At 42.1% G+C, this 24,760-nt stretch overlaps 1 protein-coding gene across 1 annotated transcript; it reads right to left on the reverse strand.

The window, feature by feature from the left end:
* Positions 1-14,117: 14,117 nt before the first annotated feature.
* Positions 14,118-16,158, reverse strand: LOC116166223. The gene is made up of 10 exons (XM_031481088.1): positions 16,040-16,158; positions 15,860-15,991; positions 15,592-15,768; positions 15,421-15,543; positions 15,158-15,370; positions 15,002-15,106; positions 14,727-14,948; positions 14,655-14,678; positions 14,329-14,546; positions 14,118-14,279 (listed from the first exon to the last, which is right to left on the reverse strand). Exons 1-9 carry the CDS (start codon positions 16,128-16,130, stop codon positions 14,461-14,463), a joined length of 1,173 nt encoding a protein of 390 aa, XP_031336948.1. The 5' UTR covers positions 16,131-16,158; the 3' UTR covers positions 14,118-14,279; positions 14,329-14,460.
* Between the last annotated feature and the right edge of the window lie 8,602 nt (positions 16,159-24,760).

A 24,760-nucleotide genomic window follows, 5' to 3' on the forward strand; every position in this document is an offset into this window, starting at 1 on the left:
TTTAATTTTTTATACCATCAGTACCAGTACAATAAAATTATTAAATGATTTCAATAAACAGTGTCAGGTTCTTTTAGAAGAAAAACAGTTAGTCTTCTTAGCCCCCTTTATTCTTCTTAATCTCATTCTCCTCGTTCACCTAAGCTTCCTTAGTTTCCATAGTTTTTAATAACATTATAAAGCAACAAAAAAGCACCAGGCTCACCTCATCGCTGGGCCTATCCCAACAGTGAACCGAAAAAGCTAGCGTTATGCGTTTGACACATTGACCCGCGCAACTAAAGGTGGCGCAGATAATTATTAGAGGATTCCCAAAATTCTTATAGTTTTTGTTAGTAATCTTAAAACCTAAAACAATTTTCCCAATTTCTCACTCCATGCTGACGTATCCATGCAAAAAAGAATTCCAATTCTGGTGAAATTTGGTATATTTTGGAGGATTTTGGAATATAAAATTTAGCATTAAACATTAAATTTTCTTTTTCAGTATACGAGTTAGTTATAGTGCAGGAGTGTTGCATAATAGACTGTGGTGTTACGTTCCTTAAAGTCAATAGGAAGAATGCCACCGCCTTTCTTGTCGACTGACAAACTTCAAACCTTATCGGAGGTACTTGTTCTTTTCTTCTCCATTCCATCGACCCCCTTTTGGACAGTGGTCAGTGGATCATAGTACAGTACTGTACAGTTCATCCCGTCTTCAACACGTCCACAGGGTGTTCTCCATAGAGCTGCAAAGGATTGACCACATTCAACCCGACGCCGTCGTTGAACTGCCTAGAGTTGTTTGGGGACCTACCCTGTACTGTTTATTCATCTCCGAATGGTGGTAAATGATTCGCCGAACGGGTTTGTCAGAAAGTCGGGATTTTCTGCTGAACATCGATCACCAAACACGAGATTTTCAACAAGGGCGATGTTTTCTCAATCACTTCATCCAATCCAATTCAATTCTTGGGTAGAAACACCTTCTCGAGTAGGGAATTTGGCCACAGCTCGGTACTGGACCTTTGGGATTTCTGACACGGTGTTCAACGAGTGACAGTTGTAAGGAAACTAATTGACATCACAAATCATGTTTTGTTTTTCCAAGCCTAATAAAACTTTATGTAAAGGTTTTGCTTGGCTGCGATCTGGATCTATGCCAGGCCGAGAATTTTTGGCGTTATCCTCGTATTTTAGAAATACATTATCACACGCAGTACTACAATGAAGTATGACCACCGTAAGCATTTTCTGCATATAAACCGAAGGTTCAGGAAATAACAAATAGGAGTATCTACCTCGAGATGGTACGTGCCCCAAGGGGTGCAAAAAAAATTGGTTTTGGTATCCGGGGATTTTTCAATATGAAAATGATGTGGGTAATCATGCAATTCTTGGTGGGACCACAAAGCAGTTTAGTAAATTCATTTAAGAATAGAGTTCTTGTATACGGCTGTTCAACAAAGAAGTTATGATGAAACTTGAAGGGTACACTATTTACGTATTTAGAACAAAACTTTTTCTTCTGAATTAGTGTGTACTGAAAATATTGGAAATGTCAGGATTTGTGGTAGTCGGGCCAAGATTTTTGCTTTGTAGGGAAATCGATAGTGTATGTCTGTCTGTCCGTGCACTAGATAATTGCCAAATGATTCGGTTCAAACTTTGCATAGTAGGACTATATGCCACATGTAAGAAGCGTATTGAAAATAGGTCAAATCCAATGACTCCGTATATGGTCACGCCACACTGTTTCTGACACACGCTTGAACTTATTCGGTTCAAACTTTGGGGTTTTGTATCCATTAGTGCTCAATGATTTGACCACTTACATCTATTAGTGCCTACTATTATAGTTTCTACGAATTTACACACAAGGTGGATTGGCACTACCTTGAGGAGCGCTGTAAAAGTTAAGGTATTCCGCAAAAATTTTGCCACAATACATCATTAACTAATTATTACATTAATTATTACACGTTGCGGGCCGCAAACACAGCCAATTTCATTACGGAAGCGTTATTGGCCATTAGCATTACGTCGAAAGTTCACAAAAAAAGTTACTCACGAGAGTGTCAATTGCGATTCTCAAAATTTCGAATGTTTACATGAGCAATTTACCAACTTGTATATACATCTCCTACCTCGCTATTCTATAATAGCATATAGACCACAAATACCTAAATTAATCCATGATATATAATAGTGGCGTAGACTATGCAGGTCTATTTAAAAACAGAGATCGTCATGCACGCGAATACAAAGTTTATTTGGTCTTTCATTTTTTGGTTATGCACAAAGGCTTTAAGACATCTCGAATGCTGGTGCCAATCAAGCTATCTCAATTTTTTAAATCTAATTCTTCAAACATTTTTGCAAGCAAATTAAAGCTTACGATGGAAGTTTATTCCACCAAATCTACCACCAGATTAAGAAAGCAGTGAAGGTTCATTTAAAAAGAATCTTATAGGCAACAGTACACTAACTTTTGTACAGTACCCCACTTGAAACCGTGCTCAAGTCCTGACTTATTCAGATCCAAACGACTTGAAGTCCTTTGAGACCGGGGCACTTCTTAATTGGCAGAAGTTTAGTAGCAGTTCCCGAACATAACTTACCTCAATCATAGAGGAAGTATTTCCTCTATGCCTCAATAGAGTTAACAATAATAACTGGAATTGGGTTACGGGGTGTCACGAAAGACTACATTAGGCAAGATAATATTTAGCCAGTCTACCGTATGTGCCTCATCTGTGGAGAAATACGAACAAAGGTTACTTGCGTCCATAACGGCCTCCAGAATTCGGATCGGAAGGAAGGATCGCGGGAGGACGGGTGGTTACCGAGACAAACATACTGACTAGGGTAGGTGGAAGGCCACGGGAACCACCACCGAATCTTTCCCCCAGGAAGCGCAGCTTCAACAGCTTTACAATGGAAGAAATGGTATATTTTAAAAAAAGAGAACCCCATGTGGGTAGGGCCAATGGTCTAATGGTCCAGATTCTGGGACAAACAAACACCTAAGAAACAACTTCAACGAGTAGGAGTATGGAATATGAGGAGTTGAAGGAGGCTAGATAGATTAGAAAACTTAAAAATGGACATGGTAAGGTTAAATTTAGATATTGTAGGTGTAAGTTAAATTAAGTGGAAGGAACAGGGTGACTTTTAGTCAGGAGAGTACAGAGTGGTACGCTCAGGTACAGAAAACGGTCACACAGGGGTAGGGTTTGTGCTAAACAAGAAGTTAGGACGTAGAATTAAAAGCCGCAAGATAGTAAGTGATAGGATCATTCATTATATAAAATAAGAAAACAACCCGTTAACTCGATTTTGTCGAATTTCTACAAAACGGCCTGATGAAATTTCCCAAAAATTTTGTGGCGGCCGCGGCTCCGGGCCGCGGTAGCGGCCCGGGCGGCGGCGCCCCTCGAACTTTAGGCCTTCCCCCCCCTCCGCCCCCCCGAAATTTTCGCGTTTCGCAAGGGGTTCACGTTAAATTCGCGAAGGGGGGGAAGGCGCGGCGCGACGCGCGCGCCGCTCCGGCTCGGGACTCGGGAGGGACCGGCCCTTCGTTCGAGTGCCGAACGGCGGTCCCCGGGCCCCCCGTTCGCGGGGGAGGGCAGCGAAAAGATTTTCCCGTTCGCGGACTTTACGGTGGGTTTGCGGGCGAACGAAACGCAGGAATTTTTTTAGATTGGCGAATTAGAAGGGCCGTCCGGTCCTCTCGCCGTCCCGAAATTACGGGAAAACGCTATTCACTTTTAGGGGGTCAAAAGTGCTCTCGTCTGAATCCGAGTTTACCTCCCATACGTCAGTTGCGGTTCGAGTTTGCCGTTCGCTTCTCGGCGTCGGAATAATTTTTTTTTTAGAGAATTATATTACGAAAAATAATTTCTCGATCGCCGAAGACGTTGCGCGTGAGCGTCGCGCGCCGCCCGACCGTTATTAGCGTCTTCGCGAATCGAAACGCTTTTGGACGCCCGGCCACCGGCGATTACGATTTCCGCCGGGACGGGACGATGGCAGCACGGTCTCGTATAACGTACAAAACGCAACTTCCTTATTTACAGAACGATTTACACGCAATTTTGGTTTTAGGTCCCTCTAGCAAAAGCAAATAAAATGCAGTTTTCAAAATTCGCACTGCGCCTGCGCAAAACGCAACTTTCTTATTTACGGAACGATTTACACGCAATTTTGGTTTTAGGTCCCTCTAGCAAAAGCAAATAAAATGCAGTTTTCAAAATTCGCACTGCGCCTGCGCAAAACGCAACTTTCTTATTTACGGAACGATTTACACGCAATTTTGGTTTTAGGTCCCTCTAGCAAAAGCAAATAAAATGCAGTTTTCAAAATTCGCACTGCGCCTGCGCAAAACGCAACTTTCTTATTTACGGAACGATTTACACGCAATTTTGGTTTTAGGTCCCTCTAGCAAAAGCAAATAAAATGCAGTTTTCAAAATTCGCACTGCGCCTGCGCAAAACGCAACTTTCTTATTTACGGAACGATTTACACGCAATTTTGGTTTTAGGTCCCTCTAGCAAAAGCAAATAAAATGCAGTTTTCAAAATTCGCACTGCGCCTGCGCAAAACGCAACTTTCTTATTTACGGAACGATTTACACGCAATTTTGGTTTTAGGTCCCTCTAGCAAAAGCAAATAAAATGCAGTTTTCAAAATTCGCACTGCGCCTGCGCAAAACGCAACTTTCTTATTTACGGAACGATTTACACGCAATTTTGGTTTTAGGTCCCTCTAGCAAAAGCAAATAAAATGCAGTTTTCAAAATTCGCACTGCGCCTGCGCAAAACGCAACTTTCTTATTTACGGAACGATTTACACGCAATTTTGGTTTTAGGTCCCTCTAGCAAAAGCAAATAAAATGCAGTTTTCAAAATTCGCACTGCGCCTGCGCAAAACGCAACTTTCTTATTTACGGAACGATTTACACGCAATTTTGGTTTTAGGTCCCTCTAGCAAAAGCAAATAAAATGCAGTTTTCAAAATTCGCACTGCGCCTGCGCAAAACGCAACTTTCTTATTTACGGAACGATTTACACGCAATTTTGGTTTTAGGTCCCTCTAGCAAAAGCAAATAAAATGCACTTTTCAAAATTCGCACTGCGCCTGCGCAAAACGCAACTTTCTTATTTACGGAACGATTTACACACAATTTTGGTTTTAGGTTCCTCTAGCAAAAGCAAACAAAATGCACTTTTCGAAAATCGTGCTGAGCATGCGCAAAACGTAACTTGATTATTTATGGAGCGATTTGTACGAAATTTTGGTGTTGGGTCTCTCTAACAAAAGCAATGAAAATGGACTTTTTAAAAATCGCATTGCGCATGCGCAAAACGTAACTTTCTTATTTATGGAGCGATTTACACGCAATTTTGTTCGGGCCTACCTTCTAATAAAAGCAAATAAAATGACAATGCAATTCATAACGAACAACAAATTGTGCCAATGGAATTTTAAATCCCGATTTTTGTACGCATTGCCGACATGCAAAATTAGAAATAATGACAGGAAAGATGCAGAATTTATTCTCTACAACAAACATAAAATACATAAAGGGAAGCCAACATTTCCACATAATTAAAATACCACTGAAATACCTATGGCGAGAAGTGCCCCCAAAAATTAAGTACTATCTTGTGGAAGGTTTTTAGTGAAATCCACCAAAATGTGGGTGTAATATAAGTATAAGTAGATGCACCTAAAAAGGAAATGTGATAGCCTCCGACACGATCTTCCTGATGGTGGAGTTAAATCTTCAAACGCGAATTGTGGGTGAACAGAACGTGGGAAGTGGGTACCGTCAAAGGGAATGTGGTAGCCCCCAACACGATCTTACTGTTGGTCTTCAATCTTCAAACGCGCATTGGAAGAGAACGGGATATCGGAAGTGGATACCGACAAAGGGAATATAATGGCGTTATGCAAATTTTCAGAATGATCGGCGTACTTTGATAAAATGCAGTACACACAAGAAAACTGACCCATACTGGATTTTATCAAAGTATGGCCAATCATTTTGAAAATTGATTGATTGCATAATGCTATAACTTTTCATTCTGAACAACTTTTCTTAATAACACTTTAGCGTAATGTGAACGGAAAAGGTAGTTTACCTAGAACTAAAATATTCCATATTGTAGAATCCAACGGTGACATCATCATTTGTGTGTTATTGTGCGAGGCGAAGCCGAGCAATGTGTTAACGGTTCTATACAAACGTGAGACTGGGTGCCATTTACATTAGGGTGTTATGCCCTCCAATTGCATACAGAAGCCAGTTTGTTCATATTTTGGCGTTTATTGGGAGACGCCGAGGGTTAGGACGATACGGTGTTTACCACCCGCACGTTAGTAAGGGAGTTATTGCATTGGGGTAAAAAATGACCCCCAACTTTTTTGTACGAAAATACACGTTTTGAAGCACCAGGTATCCGAATCAAACAAAATCTCTATGATGTCGGTCTGTCGGTCCGTCTGTACTCTCATTTCCGATTAAACGGCTTAATCGATTGGAACCAAATTTGATACACATATTCTCAGACATAAGAGGAAGAGATGAAAAGGTTTTGGGCATAATCACGCATGCGTAAGGTGTCAAAAATGTTAAATTAATATTATGGCGAAACTTTTGCGTCGAATTGTACCAAATTTTGTAGATGTGTATATAGACACTTTGTCACAACCCGCACATTTACGTTGGTAGGGGAGGTATTGCATTGGAGGTCGGTCTGAACTTCAAACAAATTTGGTACACATATTCCTAGACCTAAAAGGAAAATCTGAAAAGATTTTGGGCAGAAACGCGCATGTGCAGGTGTGCGGGTGTTATCTGTGCTGGTCACAGCAAATTTTTTACATTGGTCTCCTAAAGTGTTCGTTCATATTATAGATTCCACGGCAACTTGGGTACATGCGTGAGGCGAGGCGGCGCAGCCGCCGAAGTCGAGCGATGTCTTCTTTTGTGTGTCAATGTGCGGAGCGAAGCCGTGCAATGTGTGAACGGTTGTATATAAGCGTGAAACTGTTTAGCATCTACATTAGGGTTTCATGTATGTTGCGCAGAACGCAACTTACTTATTTACGGAGCAATTTGCACGAAACTTTGGTGTTAGGTCCTTCCACAGAGTTGTATGTAATAAATAGAGAGACAGTGTTGTTGCATAAAATTCACTCCAATTTGATCTTGCGCAGGCCGTTGACGAGTGTGCGCACTAACCGGATGAAGATATAGTGACCAATAAACAACGTAGGTGCGAGCAAAACGCACCGCGAATGCGCCACAACGCCTTGGCCGTTAAAACTATATAAGTATGTGACCACTGTAGTTGGAGTTAATTTTGCAACGCGCAGGTCCTGTGTACACCTCCTCTATTTACTATATACGAGTACAACTCTGTGGGTCCTAACAAAAACAAATGAAATGCGCTTTTCAAAACCCGTATTGCGCATGCGGAGAGCGCAACTGTCTTATTTATGCAGCAATTTGAACGAAATTTGGATGGTAAGTCCATCTAATAAAAGCAAATAAAACGCATACGCAAAAAGTCGTGTTGTGCGCAAAATGCAACATTCTTATTTTCGGCGGTATTTGTGAGAAATAAACTCACTCTAGCGGAGATTTAAAATGCAAAGCATTTTTACCAACCTATAGGATGAGATTGACTAAAAAGAGAGTATCAATATATTAGTTCATTTTGAGCCGAATCAAGTTTCTTTCTTCTTTTTTCGCCTTTTACAATATTCTAACCACACAGAACACGGTTCAAACTACATTATCAAAACAATCAAGCAAAAAAACAAAAAATTGACAAACGGTAAACCACACGAAACGGCGATTGTTAATTAAACGCCGTGATCGGCCGGAACGAGCGAAGCGAGTTCCGTACCGATCTAGTTGTAGTTAGAATAGAAAACAAACTCTACGACACAATAGCGGTTCAGGTTTATATGAAATCTTCAGGACACGAAGATAAAGAGATAGAGCAGATATACGGAGAGCTGGAATAGTATATTATGCAATGAACATTTCATAACGGCTATTACGGCTGTTTCGTAATGAATACGAGTGTCTTAACTTAATAGCCATTAAATGCGAATTTCATACACTATTTTTTCTACGACTATGATGATCTATCAAGAGATAATGCTACCATGGCTTCACAACCGGTCCAAAATTTGAGATTTTTATTGTGTGCAGGTAGCGAGGTTAGCGACCTCAAAGCATCAATCATGGTAACGCGTCCGCCGATTGGAATAAATAAATAAATTTCTATTGGTCGTAAACTTGTATCTGAATGAAAATTTGCATCGAAGAAAAGTTAAAGGTGCCTGAATTTCTGGGTTAAGGTCTAAGGTCGGAAGCGACAAGACTATAGAAGGATAGCCAGAAAAGAATGGGTCGCAAAGGAAATTTTAGAACGAATGGACGAAAGGAGAAAATATAAAAGTCAGCATGGTTGGGATAAATATAAAAAATTAAAAAACAAGGTAAATAGGGAATGTAGGTTAGCAAAAGAACAGTGGCTCGAGGGGAAATGCGCAGCAATAGAGGCTGAGTTCCATAAATGTAGGGCGGACGTAGGATATAGGAAAATAGAAAAGAGTAGTTTTAATAAGGCAAGGCCAAAGTCTAACCGTGCAGGTGCAGATGGAGAATGGATAGAATAGAGCAGAGAGATGGAAAAAGAACAATTAACTATATAGGGCGGAAGAACCGTTAGCAGAATTAGAGCAGCCAAACATCACACAGGAAGAACTAGGGTTTAGCATACTTGGGACAAAGTTCGATAAAACTATAAAGGACCTTCAACTAGGGAAAGCAACAGGAGCAGATGCACTATCGGCAGAATTAATAAAATACTCAGGGACAAACGTGCAGGATAGACTCTTTAAACTAACAAATAGGATATAGATACGAGACAGGGCTGATGCCGGGTGACTTTCAAAAAGGTAGGCTGATTATGATCCCGAAGAAAGCAGGCGCAGAACAATTGCGAACATTTCAGGACAATTAGCTTACCTTCTAGCGCACGCATCAAAAATACTAGCTAAAATAATCTATAGGATAATAGAGGAGAAGTTCGAAGGGAGGCTGGCAAATGACTAGTTCAAGTTTAGAAAAAATGGTGGGACGCGCGAGGTTATATTACCGCTTAGGACAATTTTGGAGGAGAGGTTAAGAGTAGGAAAAACAACTTACATACGGCTTTCGTAGATTTAGAAAAAGCATTCGAAAGTATCAATTGGAACACTTTATTTAGGATAATGAATGAGACAGAGATAGTATATAAAGATAGGAGGGTAATTTACAACCTCTACAAGGAACAGAGAGCGGTGATTAACGTAGAGGGTGAGGATGCGGAGGTTAAGATGCAGAGGGGGGTTAGATAGGGCTGCGCGGTGTCGCCGGCAATATTTGACCGTTACATAGAAGAAGCCATAAATAGAGTAAAGCAGGAGTTTAACTTAGGTGTCAAAGTTCAGAGCGATGCTGAGATACGCGGATGACATACTAATACTAGCAGAAAGGGAAAGGGATCTAGAAACAGCATTAAACGGTATGGAGGGAATACTATCTAGAGACTGAAAATCAACAAAAGTAATGAAATGGGCGAAAAGAGAGGATAGGAAAAAGATAAAGATCCGAATAGGAAGCGACACTTTAAAGCATTTAAAGGAAATTTGCTATTTAGGTAGTACGGTTACACAAGATAATCGTAGCAAGGAAGATATAAAATCCCAGATAGAGCAGGCTAAAAAAGCATTTGAACAAAACCGGGACCTGCTATAAGATCCGGGATAAATATAAGAAATAGGAAAAGGCTGCTAAAAACGTACATACGGAGTGTCGCTCGATACGCGTGCGAAACCTGGACGATAGACAGGAAAGACAAAAGTAGGATAGAAGTATTCGAAATGTGGTGCTATAGAAGGATAATGAGGATTAGCTGGATGGATAGGGTAAAAACGAAGCATTCTTGGAGGTAGTACAGGAAAATGTGGGAAACCGTACAGAGAATACGAGATAGAATGATAGGGCACGTGTTCAGGCTCGGAGGATTAGTACAGCTCGCTATAGAAGGTAGGTCAAAGGGCAAGAAAGTGGTAGGACGACAAAGGCTTAGATACATAGACCAAATAGTTAGGGACCTAGGCAAGGGTAGTTATGTAGAAGTGAAGGATAGCAAACAAATCCTAGGATTGTGAACTCCAAGAAGAAGAAGATGCTTTTTGTTGAGTTGAAAACTCCCGTCTTTTTTTCTTGTTACATTTGCTTCAAGACGGTCGCTGTTTAATAAATATACACCAGTAGTTAATTTAATCAGTACAGGCGCTCGATAAGAATTGCTAATTCGAATTACAAGGTATTAACAATTTAATTTTTATATTCTTTATTCAATTATTTGTATGTATTTCAAAATTATAACAAATTTTAATTTTAGTTTGTAATTCCTGCCCAACGATACTTACTTGCTTATGAGTTATGAGGATAAACCAAAAGGTAGGCGCCCCATACGTACCATACCCTAACATTATAGAGTATCCTTTCCAAACGCATAACCAGCTTCTCCTATCTCGAATGTGGACTGCTTGATCAAGACGAGCGGGGGTGGTGGTGGGATACTTCCTTTATTCACTATTAATTTAGCGAACAAAACTAGACATTTTTAGAAAGGATTTAATTAATTACAGTAGTACATGCTTCAGACTTTAAGCTTTCCTCGACATTGCAATGTCTGTCCGTTCATATCTCTGTTCCCGGTGTGTAGAGAATTACCTTTTAGTATCGGATATAATTCCAAATTCTACCATACGTAAAGTTTCTGGGGGATGGTCCTTCAATATACATCTATAAATGAATGTGTAAAATTTGCATAGTAAGTGAATCGACGGTAAAATTCGTTTAATTGGCAAAACAAATGAAATTCTGAACAGGTTACAGTCTTGGCCTACCTTGAAATTATCGAAAGGTTTTGAAATAATAAAAGATTCGACAAAAGCTTTGGCAAGGAAAGTAAGGCTTTTAACATGCAACCCCATGCGTCTAGTTTTAAGATTTAGTGGATATGGTAGTCACAAGTGAGCAAGGGCACGCATGCTTTGTTGCTTTCCTTGCAATCGGGCCGGAATAATCTTTTTCCATATACAGAAAATTCATATCGAGCCAGCAAAATCCATATTCCGTTTTTTTCGCTCTTCGATGACTGCCAGTCATGCGAGGAAGGTGGATGGCGCCCCTGTCAATTTTGAAGTCCACTATCGACTCTTCGGTAACTTGAAAAAGTGCAAACCATCTGCAAATAATGTTGTGTTAATTTTACTAAGTAATTAATTTACACGCAACCATTGCGGCATACCTACTCGAGATCAATATAATGTACCTAGGTATGTTGGTAATTCGTAATGCATATCAAGTAGGCAAGTCGTTGAGACTGACACTTGCCGAAACTAACCTTGGCGTACGATTAACTTAACTATTCTTTAGTATGCCTACTATTAAAAAACTGATTTTAATTATAGCCCAGTGGTTGCGTGCGTTCCATGAGATCAATATTCATTTACGTATTCTCTCCTATATTTTATGCACATCGGTTCCTTGTTTCTTTTTGCGGATAAAGATAACTGGTACTTGATCAATATAATTTAGATACGTATAGGTATGCACATGTATTCCGATGGTGTGGCTGTGGTGTACCAAGTACTCGTCCAATCAATTTGCAACATTGGCAATGTATGTGTTAATTGCTTAACAATGGTGCGTGTGCAGTACTATGATTAGATGAATAATTACAGGTTGAATAAACTTAGCGGATGTTTCCGCTACCCATTGTAGTTATCTAACTTACTTATACTATTCTACAGCTAGATCAAATGGGGATGCCAAAAACTTGTGATGATTCATCTTGATTGTGCATTAACAAAAAAAACGAACCAGACCATTTCAAAAATCAGTATTTTTTTCAAGGAAACTCATCCTGTAAGTCGATTTAATGTACTATATGATAGGACAACGTGAAATATAAAAATAAATCAAAATTGTATTAATCACCTAAATTTAATAGAGAATATGCCCAAGAATCTAATATCCACACACTTTCGAATTTGGCCCAAAAGTTTGCGTTACTTCGTTAAGTGCAACAATAGGAAAATGGAATTCGAGCTTTACCGAGGTTTTTCAGTATGCTCTTTCTAATGTTGTAAAAAAATTCCTACCACAAAGAATGGATCGGGGTTTGGAAACTATAAAAGAGCTGATGCGTGCAACGGATATATTAGTAAACCACACTTTTAAGGAGATAAATGATTAAAGGGTGCAGTGAATCAGAATAAAAATACACTTTTTTGTATTTATTAGCAATCGCCAATTAAGCAATAAGCTGTTATGGACGGAAGAGCTGAGCGATGGAGCTTGCTTCATGGGATGGCCTAATAACTGTAACGCTTTGTGCAGTAGTATAGTTCGAAATAATGCAGAACGCGTGTTGCCTGTTCCAATCTGTAGGTACGCGTCCGGACCTGGTTCGTTGATGCGAAGAGTAGGCAAAGATGCAGTTTCTTCGGCAAGAACTCGTTGCTGGAGTGAACAGGGCTGCTGGATTCCACCATCTGCGGTGAATACTGGCTTCAGACGATCGATAGATACCTACTACTATGACAAAGTGTTTGTCGTCTCTTGTAATTACCGTGAACGTATAAGGATTTGACTGATCCCTTTCGGCCTTCTTTTCACACAAAAACATGTGAGCAGGTATGGACGAAAATTCTTGGCTTTCCATGCTTTCGTACTTGTGATGGCCGGAAATCTTCGAGGGAGGATCGGAGAGTCCTACCAAACTCAGTTGTGTTCGAATGATGCGGGCAATTGACAAAACTAGCAATGAATTGTCGTGTCTGTGGTGAGCAAGTAGGCAAGCACTCGTTTTTGCAGCGTTCGAATGTTTGAGTGAGTTGGCCTGCTTTGCTAACATAGATATGAAATTTTTAGTTTTGAGGGTCCAAGTTGTGCGCGAATTGAGGAGGGAGGGAGGGGTGAGGTATGGACGTATGGTATGACTCGGATCTTTTCAAATTAAAACGTACCCTTACTTACTGAGACTAGTTTGTGCCAAAGAGTTTTGAACGCTATCATATAGTTAGCATTTCAATGGATGATTTGTTATGTGTGTTAATTAATGGAGAAAAACAAGAATTTTTAGCCGAGTCAATCTTCCATTCTGCCAAATAAATTAAGTATAACGGCACAGCCCGCACAGCTTAGCCACATACATAATTTACGTTACGATTGTATTTAGTAATCTCCATGCTTCATGCAAATTAAGATTTCCGCAAAAAAAAAATTGTGTTGGAACCAAAGCAGTTTCTTTCAAGTGTTGAAAATCTCCTCTTGCAATTTAGAACAAATATGCATGTAATGTTTTGAATTAAAATGCAACAAGCGAAAGAAGGAGGGAAATAAACTCTGCAAGAAAGAAAACAAAAAATGACGTGAGCTACAACTAAAACAAAAATAGTTTTCAAGCATTTTCCGATGACACCAGTCCTACATTGATTGGTCCCAATCTATGATTAGAACGACGTATAAAAAATTGTCAAATAAATTGCATAGTGTAATTGCAGCATCTTTTTACAATAATTTCTGCAATAATCGCAACAATAGTTGCTGCACGAATAATCTAATACTGCCTTAATTTGTTAGTAAACCAGTGCATAGTGTGAATGTACACCCTAGGGACGTCGTGATTTTGGGACAGCTTAACTAGGAGCCTGGCAACTAGACACTGAGGAATGCACTCTCATCTCAGATCGGGATGATGTCAAAACAGTAGTTTTCAGTAGTATCCTATTCAACACTTTTTTTATAGTTATGGTACGCCGATTCGGTCGGGACTGCTATAGTAGCAATGCGACTTGATGGTCCTGTATGCAGTGCTGGATCATCAAGACCGGGAGATGGAAAGAACCACATTTTGGTTTGGTTCGTATTAGAAATTCTGAATATACATCTCCTTGCTATTTCCCCCATCTGTCGGATTTTCTAGCTACTTTACACAGAAGTAAGTCTATTGATCAAAAGTTATCACGAGGAAAAAGATTTCTAACGATTTATCTTGACTCGGAAAAGTGAGCCATATTTTATTGAACTCATTTAATGCAATGTTACAACTCTATTAAACAATGAAATAATTAACGTCACTATAAATTTTGAAATTCCGTTCCAAAGAAAAATCAAGGCACTTCATCTTTATCGTTTGCAATGGCCATGGCTAAAAAAATAAAACAATCATTTTTGTTAACTCATGAGAGCCGCAATACCTGACGGTGGTTTATTAAATTCAGTCACGTTCATTCCAGAATAAACCTTCATATCGGTAGAGACCTGCGCAGTTTCACTTAAATTAGGTGCTGCTCTTTCTAAAAATGTCATAAAAAGTGAATGTTGTGTTTTTACAACAAACAAACGCCCCTCATTTGTATAGTCAGAAACGGCGCGCTCCTGTTAAACCCGATGGACGACAGAGAGTGAAACAACTCTACAAAAGAAAACAAAATTGTGTGTGTGATTACAGACTTACTTGGGACTGGTCGCCCAACTCCAGTGTCAGTTAAACCAGCCGCTTGCACAGTGATATCAATTTCACCTTCGCCTTGCACTGCGATTTCCTCTGAAATTGTTTAATGAAATTGTTTGCTTGCACTTAGGAACAAACTACCATCAAGCACAGTCTGCGGATTATCTTTACCCGACTTGTTGAATAATTGATCCCCTGAAAAACTAGGTAAACTGTTATCATCAGTAATGACGAGACTTCTGGGCATGCACTGTGTTATATCTTCTTCAAACCGATAGCCTTCTTTCTCATTGGTCATCTCGTCTGAATTGTCTGTATAATCAGTATAAAAAGTTCTAGGGATAAACGGCGTTACACTCCTTGCTAAAGACAAAAAAAACTACAGATCTCGACTATGCAAGGACAACGTTATATACCTGGAAATGACGTATGCATAGCAAACAGATTTTCATTAAAGTGAAGTAATTCATTAAATAAATCTATTCCAGAACGATCTTCTGTATCCTCCTGCTCTTCGTTTCCTTTTTGATTGGTTTTATGGAATGTTTTGTTTGCACTTAGGAACAACTTACCATCAAGATCAGTCTGCGGGTTGTCTCCACCGGGAGTGTTGGATAATTGATCGGATGGACCGGGTAAACTATCATCATCGTCATTGAAGAGATTTCTGGGAATGGTTATATCTTTTTCAAACCGACAATCTTCTTTTTTATTGGGCACATCGTGTGAACTGTCTGTGCAACCAGTATAAAGAGTTCTAGGGATAAACGGCGTAACAGCCTTTGCTAAAAACAAAAAAAAGGCTACAGGTCTCGACTACGCAAGGACAACATACCTAGAACTGACTTAAGTGTAGCAAATAGATCATCATTTAAGTGAAGGAATTCATTAAATCGGTTAAGTCCAGAAAGATCCTGTGTATCCGAATTAATGACGTCCTCCGGCTCTTCGGTTTCTTCTGAAATGGCGTTAGAGAATTTTTTGCTTGCACTTAGGAACAACTTACTACCCAATTCAGTCTGCGGCACATCTTTGACTGGCGTATTAGATAATTGATCCGTCGGAAAACGGGGTAAACTATAATCATCATCCATCAAGAGACTTCTGGGTATGTATCGTGTTCTATCCTCTTCAAACTGATAGTCTTCCTTTTTATTGGTCATTTTGGATAATTGTGCGCTTTCTGCAAAGCCAGCATAAAGATCTCTAAGTACATAGGGTATCAGCGAAACACAAAAGAAGCTGGGCATCTCAACTACGTAAAGAAAACATACCTGGGACTGGCGTACAGGTAGCAGACAGGTCATCATTTAAACTGAGAAATTGATCAATGGAATCTACCACAGTACGATCCCTTCCATCTTTATTAATCGGTTTTATGACGTCCTCATGCTTCCCGCTTTTCGCTGAAATGAACAAAAGGTAACTTTTGAGTGCATTTAAGAAAAATTTACCATTAATGTCGATCTGTGACTTCTCCTCACCGGACATCGGGACAAATTTGGGCAAGCTGTCACTATCATCAATAAACAGACTTCTGGGCATGTATTGTGTTATATCTTCTTCATACCGATAGTCTTCTTTCTTATTAGGAGTCTTGGATAATTGTGCGTTTTCTGAACTGTCTGTAAAGTCAATATGTAGATCAGTAGACATTCTGTACGACATCACATCTTTTTCTAAGCACAGAAGAGATGAAATGGTTCAAAAGGTATCTTTTTAGTGCACTTAAGTAGAACCTACCATTAAAGTCGATCTGTGACTTCTCCTCACCGTGCATGGGAGCTAATTGATCCCTTGAAAATTTGGGTAAGCTGTCATTATCACCAATGAAGAGACTTCTGGGCATGCATTGTGTTACATCTTCTTCAAACCGATAGTCTTCTTTTTTATTGGGTATTTTGAATAATTGTGCGTTTTCTGAACTGTCTGTAAAGTCAATATGAAGATCTGTAAGCATATACGACATGATAACTTCTTCTAAACACAAAAGAGAGCTGGGACTATGCAAAGAAAACATACCTGGAACTGGTGTACATGTAGCAGACAGTTCATCATTTAAACGGAGTAATTGATCAATGGAATCTACTTCAGAATGATCCCCTGCACCTTTATTAATACAACTGATGACGTCTTCATGCTCAACGCTTTTCTCTGAAATGGTTTAAAAGGTATCTTTTGAGTGCACTTAAGTAGAGCCTACCATTAAAGTTGATCTGTGACTTCTCCTCGCCGTGCATGGGAGCTAATTGATCCCTTGGAAATTTGGGTAAGCTGTCATTATCATCAATGTAGAGACTTCTAGGCATATACTGTGATACATCTTCTTCAAACCAAAAGTCTTCATTTTTATTGCACAGGGGAGATCTTTGCGCCATGTCTAAACTCTTCGCCCCATCAATATACAGATCTTTAGAGATATTTTGTTGAAAATTAGCGTGTTTACGGTCAATAAGAAGGCTAGGAGACGATAGAGTAATTTCTGAAATAAGGCCAAGCGGAACTTAGACATTGTTAAAATATATAATGAGTAGGTAGGTACCGAATGTAATATCTGTTTGTGATTGCTGAAACTGTTCCAAACTTTCATCGGAACTTCCGCTGCCAATGACAAAAATGGGTTTGGTTCTCTTTAACTGTTCTTCGTTGGCACCTACAAGTTTGTGATGAGATGTGAAGCATAGAACTAACAGTACGCACTAATATTATCTTTATATGTAGGCGCAACTGCTTCATCCCCCTTTGCAAATTCCTGATCGTATTCCACGCTTTCATCAGAGCTATCGCTACCAATACAGAAAATAGGTTTGTTTCTCCTTAATTGGCATTCATTTGTACCTTCAAAAACACTTTGATATATGCGATATATTTACTTAAGATATACGTACTCATGTTTTCTTCACGAATGGACGCAGCAGGTTCCTTTATGTTAGTAAATTCGAAAGTTTCATCATAACTTGGTTTGGTTGACCTTATTGGCTCTTTGACGATACCTACGAATGTAATTTGTAATAAAGTGTGTGGTATAGTACTATGCTCACTAGTATTTCCTGTAGAAGTGGAAACAACAGGTTCTTTCATTGTTCCAAATTTTGGCGAGCATCCCAGAGTGTCTTCGGAACTTTCGCTTCCAATACAGAAGACGGGTTTGGTTCCCTTTAACTGTTCTGCAATCGTACCTACAAATATAGTTCATAACAGCCTTTGTTGTATAACTAGGATCCACGCACTCAGGGTTTGTTCAAAAGAGGAGCTAACAGGTTCATCTCTTGGTGTAATTGAAGTGTTCCACTTTATCTCTCCCGGTGGAAATGGCAGTCCAAAATTTAGTTCTGGGGAAGTATTGCTACCAGACAGTGGGAAAATTAGAAAATCTGAACTACAGCGCACTGCATCATAGGCAATGCTCTCTTGAACATCTCTTTTAGTACTCTTTTCTGTAGATTCTGGCGCAAGAATCGGTGCAGAACGTTGACCAGTAGACGGCTCTGCTCTTTTGCGCTGCTAAAAATGGGAAAGGTTTTTGAAATTCAGGGTTTCTTATACTTTAATTTATCCATCAGCAAGTAAGACAGTGTGTCCCAACTTAAAAACCGCCATGGTAAGTGTTCGCAATCTGATTTATCAGAGGTGCACGGTTTTGTTTGGACATCCTGTGTAAACTCTTACCAAGTGACCTTGTAGCACGGTGTGGAGTTCGACCAAATCAGAAAATACCTCATCACATGCTTCGCAGATGATTGGTGTCCACTTGTTGAACTATAGAAAGAACTTCTTAGAAGGATTGACTACCAAGGTTCCATATATACTTACACGACCATATCGTGCAATCATGCGACTGAAAACTTCATTCCCGATTGGTCCGTGGTCAATTCCAAAATAGTGGAGTCCACTATTGCTTCCGCACATAAGACATCCCGTTGTATTGTTCATTTCGGAAATTACTCTTGAACTACGGACTAATTGTATTGATTTTGAAATTTGTGACAATGAGTGACGACAGTTGTCGCAAAGGAAATAATCTTCGTCGCCGCCGTGAAGCTAAAAGCGTTTTTAGTAGGTATTTAAATACATAAAATAATTGCACGTACCTCGTACAACATACACATGTCCAATTCAGTATATTCATATTCTCTAGGTGTTAATAAGTTAAGAGTCTTCACCGGATCTCCACAAAGGCGGCATTCCATTGGAACATTTACCGAATCTGAAGCCATGATGAATGACACTGACGTACGGTAATTAAAAATGACAAATAACTAACAGTCGCAGGTCACTATGTTTAATAATCGAAAATGCAATGCTACTAAGGAATTGGTGCAAAAATTGTATTTAATGAACAGGAATTGCTTCTTATTCATTATAATAAAGCTACCCAAAACTCACTTTTGCAAAACAGACTGTGTTAGGTCGGAATAATTTCCCTGCATCAATAATTATTGACTAAGCGTAATCTTTTGGTATTGTACTGCTTTGAAACAAAGGTTCCGGAGTGTTCTCTCTGGATTAAACCTACAAAACACGGAATGATGATAGAAAATAACTAACCAAAAGGTGCCTGACTCATATGCCTTTCAAACAGATGTCTGTGGCGACGACGAGCTGCTTGCGTTCATTTGGTGGTCCTCTTCTTAGGCAGACACCACCGAAATCGAAGAAGTTACGGCAATAGCGACATATAAGCAAAAGTTGACCCCATAAACGACTCCACAGCAGAATCCGAATTGACCTATACGTACCGCGATCTTCGAGGATCTCTATCTATTCACAAGGGGAGCCCGTCCAAGCAGCTCTTAAGCACACCAAAGACCCATTGTGTCTACGCCCTTTTTTTGGCAACTTAGGTTCAGACCCCGTTCCTCTCAATATGGGATATAACCCTGTTTAAGTTGCGTCATCCTCCTCGGTTGTAGATAGCTGTCGCCAAGGAGCTGATTTCTGTCTCTTCTATTCAGTTTTAGAAACTTAGAGACCCAGATTTGCAAGGGGGCCTGTGTACAAGGGCCTGGACTGTCCGAGTCCAGTAGCTTGTTTCCACTCAGCTTGGAATTGACTGAAGACCCTGACAACGGAGGGAGAAATTCCTAGGGAAGGTTTGGGCCACACGAAGACCCTACCACTGCCTTCTATTCTATTCTATTCGCAGGGGAGCCCGACCGGGCAGCACTTCGGCACACCAGAGGCCCATTGTGCCTACCCCCTTTCTTCGCAACTGAGTTCAGAGCCCGTTCCTCTCAATGAAGGATAGGACCCTGTTTAGACTAAGTTGCTTCACCCTCCTCGGTTCCAGGTATCTGTCTCCAAGGAGTTGATATCTGTCTCTGATCAAAACGTCACAGTGACAGACCACATGCTCGGTAGTTTCATCTGCCTCGCCACAGAACCTGCACGTGGACTCCTCCGTTTTTAGAAGAAACGATGATAGGCTGATGGGCCTATAGTCCTTCGCCACGTCATATTTAGCACGACCCGGCTTAGGTAGGTACACAACTCTTACCTTCCTCCAGCTTTCGGGGATATACCCTAAAGCCAGAGAGGCTCTGAAGAGATGCAACAAGTGTAAGAGCAGCGGATCCAGGCCCTTCTGTAGAAGAGCCGGGAATATCCCATCCGGTCCTGCACTCTTAAATGGGCTGAACGTGTTGACCGCCCATCTCAGAGATCCCTCGGTAACCACCCGGGAAGCTACTTTCCAGTTGATCGGCCTTACACCGACCCGAGTAGCTCCTTTTGGTGGGTCCGAAGTTAAGTAGTCCCCAGAGCCTGGAAAGTGTGTTTCCAGGAGACATGTGAGAGCCTCACCCGCGGTAGACGTATATCTGCCGCATGGAAGCCTCAGTGTCCCCACCTTTTGCCCCGGGTCCTTCAAAAGGATTTTACGAAGTTTTTGAACTTCAGGAAGACCTTCCATGTTACCACAGAAAGTCCTCCAAGATCCTCGTTTCGACCTCCGAATATGGTCCTTATACCTGCGCTGGGAGATCTTAAGATCTTCCCAGTCCGCAGGTAACTTAGTTCGCATGGCCCTATTAAAGAGCCTGCGAACCTCCTTACGAGCCTTTTCAAGGTCTGAGTTCCACCAAGGTGTTCTCTTCTTTCCTCGAAAGGTACGCAGTTTACAGCTGTCCTCATAGGACGCTGTTATGGCGTCGCTTACTAATGCGGCCGCCTCTTCCACCTGCCCTGCTTTCCGACAGAGCAAAGGTGGTCTATCCAACCGGTCCGACAGTTTTGCCACATAGCAGTCCCAGTCAGTGGATCGGGGATTCCGAAACCTACAGGGCCCGCAGTGCAATGCCAGGTTCAGTTGGAAAAGAATGTGCCTGTGGTCCGAAAGCGACGGCTCATCAGACACTCTCCAATTCGTGATCATGTGAGCTATTGAAAAGGAGCCCAGCGTCAGATCAATGACCTCCTGCCTCCGCGCTGTGACGAAGGTAGGGGCTGCTCCCTGATTTAAAACATTCAAATCAGTTGTTTGCAAGTACTCCAGAAGGTGGTCGCCCCTCGAGTTCGTGTCCGTGCTGCCCCACACAACATGGTGTGCGTTTGCATCACAGCCAACCACAAGAGGGAGCCCACTACTTCGACAGTACTCTATCAACTCAGCCAGCTCCTTGGTTGGTGGAGCCCCTTCTGAGTCGTACGGGAGATAGGCGGAGCAGACCACCAAGTGCCTGCCCCGTCCTCTGTCATCTTTCAGCTGAAGTCGTAGAGCTACGAGATCCCTGAAACAAAAATCAGCCATTAGTTAAGACTCGATTCGTCTATCGACATAAATGCAAGTCCTCGGGTTCAGTTGGCTGTCCCTCTTATATTAAAGAGAGTCCTCCACCTGGCCCAGACCTCTTACTCGTCCCTTGTAAACCCAAGGTTCTTGTATGAGGCATACGCCTGTCTGCTTTACAGCAAGTTGACGACCTATTAGACAGGTCGCCCCCTTACTGTGCTGCAAATTGCTCTGTAAGAAGGTTACTTTGTCCATCACTGATGTACTAGGTTCCCTCCTCCGTTAGCGATGCCGACGGTTCCGACCCCTGGTCGGAGCCAAGAACCGCCACACGAGCCAAAAGCTCGCTGACATCTTTCTCGATCTCTTCGGGCGCCGGGAGCAATCCCGCCGCCTCTTCGAGATCAACACTGCGAGGTTGAGCCCCCTCCGTCGCAACGGAACTAGGTCCCGCTGCTTCGGTGGAGCTCTCTCCCTTACCTTGCGCAGCCGGAGCACCCGCTTTCGTCACAAAAGTGACGCGCGAGACCCCCGCGTGCGCCTGAAAGTTCTGTCGCTGGAGTGCCTGATAGGACGTCTCATCGACACCAAATGCGAGGAGAATCCTACCAGGCTCCTCCCTGCGAAAGAACGTCCTCCATAGACTCGTCCTGAAACCAGGATTTTGCCTCTGGAGGCGCTTCAAAATGGTGTCCGTGTCATCCGGGAGCCCGTACAACACAGCCATCACCTTGGTTACCCTCGGGACGTGCCTCTGAACTTTCAGCGACGCGCCATCCCAGGGCCTGATAAGAGGGACGGTCCTCTCCAACCAGTCCAAGGTCCACTGGTCCTCGCATTCGGCCACGATGGCACCCTGCGGATTCCAGCGGAACCCTGCCAGCCGAGGAAAGGGCCCTCCCTCCATCTGGTCTACGACTGCATTCAATGCAGCCATAATGCACCTCGACTGAGCCTCAGAGATGTCCACCTCCGGGTATGAAACCGGAACGACGGCCACCTTAAGCCCTGCCGCAGCGACTTGCCCATAAGTTCGTGGTGCACCCTTGGGTGCATCAGAACCTCTAGGCTTCTTCTCAGGCTGCCTTGAGCCAGACCCTGGAGTGCTTCCCTCTGATCTGAGACGCTTAGTCCCTGACGTCGGGTTGCCCCCCTGAGCCAACGACCCAGACGCAGCCTTAGGCTTTGGCGCAGGGCCCGCTTGACCCGAGGTTTTACCCTCGAGCCGGCGCTTCCTGGCCATCGCCTTCTGTGCGCCAGTCCTATTCTTCTTGCGAATAGGAGCTGACCCACCACCAGGTCCTTGGGTAAGGCCCTGCGTTGGAGCCGTCCCCTCTATCGAGGAGCCTGCCCCGTTACCGGACCCCTTTTGAGGGCCCGGCTTGTTGGTCCCCTCTGACGAGGAGCCCAGAAAGGTTTTGTTAGAAGATTCCATACAATTCCCACGAGTAGTGCGGAAATGCGGTCTCACCTGGGCAGAGCCGCTTGCCCAGGACTTGGCTGCCAACCCCTTCCCAAAGGAAAGGAACCACCACTCGGAGGTCGCCCGGTATCCGAGGGGCGCCGTTATCAACACTGCACCCCAGTGCCACGCAGTCCTCGGCACGGTCGCTAACACCTTGACTTGGGAGGTTGGTCCGCGGCGACGACCTTCGTCGTTACCAGTCTGGGAGTCCCGACGAGCCACTGATAATCGCCACTACCCACACCGAAGCACGAGTCACGTACGATCATTCAGGTGTCTGTATGGGTTTTTCCCTATCCGCCACCCGGGGACGCGCCCTCTCCAGTATCCGAGAAACGGTTCAGTCTGGTATAAACGAGACCTCGGGGACACTTTTCTAGGTCCGGCTTACTTACTTGACTATACCGGAGATTTTGTATATCGCACTGATTGATTCTGGACCAAGCTTATCGGCCCGCAGGCGTGGTACTTGTGACATGAAACTCCCGGGAAAGTTCCCCACAAGGATAATTATTCGTATATGGTAACAAAATTTGGGTACAAGCTCAGGCTCTACAATATTTGTATTTTTTCAACAAGCAGCGGTCCAGAAAGAGAGTAAAAAAAGTCTGAAATTCAAAAGAGATCCGCCCGTTTAGTAATGGCTTATTACAGTCCGTTTCACCTTGACTTTACAGTATAGGCTCTTATGGCCGACAACGATGCCAAATGTAATTAGAATATGATTTATAGCAAATGGGCGGGCCGGGTTAGATTCCCGGCCGATGCAGATTTTTTTAAATTTTATATATTATTTAGCATATGTCTACATTTCGCCAGATTAATGATGGTCGTTGATGTAGGATGTCACACATGACACAGGCCCGCAAGACCTGCTATTTCTACATAGTTTGGAGTCTATATAAATAAAAATGAATGTTTGTCCGTCTGTATGTCCCTTATGCCTTCTTAAACCGTTCATCCGATTGAATTGAAACTTTGGAGAATTGTTGGACGTAGGCCCGCGACGCTTTCTCATTTAATAAAACACTTCCCGAAATTCCAAAAGGAACGGGAACGGGAAAAAACGGGATTTTACATTTTACAGTCGAAATTTTGGCAGATAGGGGCTTTTTTGAAGGCGTAAACTCTGGAAGCACTTCCTGAAATTACAAGGGAATGGAGCATGGGAATAATTGAATCATAAATAGCGATAGGATTATGTATGGAACAGCTTATAGGGTAAGTCACTCCACCGCTTCATGGGTCTGTCACATATGGACTCTTTTGATGAAATTTTCCATAACCGTTTGATTCAATTGTGGTTGAATTTTATTGTCCGCCTTGCTCCCAGAATTCCCTCGGGCGAGAAGCGATTCACAGGATCGCAGACCTCGGCCTGTCCGTTTGCCTAGTGCGTCCGATGTGAAACAGCGGCCTTTCAAGTGCTTCTTCATGAGTCCCAAAACCATTGTGGCAATCTCGTCCTCTGTGATGTGTCTATTAAGATTTACAACCTTATCCACGCGAACAATGAAGTCTTCCGTAGTCACGTTGGATTGTCCTAGTCGCGCATTGTGGTACAAGAACTCCTGTCCTTCCCAGAACCGCGCCGACCATATTTTGACTGTAGTGCATCAGGCATCTGAAACTGTTACTGTCACCTTACATAGCATCCATTCTGCGATGAATCTGGATCTACTTCACCCCTTCAGCTGTCGGAAAACGCGCATCTCGCTTTTCCTCCTTCGACCCTGTACCCATCTCATCAACTTTTAGAACTAAATTGTTAATTATCAGTGCGCAAATGCATTAAAATGACATTTTAGGTTGAAAATTATGGCAATTAGCATTCAAATTAAAACCGGCATCGCCGCGCTAAAAACTCCCATAATGATTGCATTGCCCTATGATCCCTGTACTGTAAATTTAAAGGTGAGACGGACTATAGAACAATTTTCGCATGCTATGAAAAATAACTTATGGACTGGAATGGCACCA

Source organism: Photinus pyralis, unplaced genomic scaffold, assembly GCF_008802855.1.
Source record: "Photinus pyralis isolate 1611_PpyrPB1 unplaced genomic scaffold, Ppyr1.3 Ppyr1.4_LG3a, whole genome shotgun sequence".
NCBI classification, from domain to species: domain Eukaryota; kingdom Metazoa; phylum Arthropoda; class Insecta; order Coleoptera; family Lampyridae; genus Photinus; species Photinus pyralis.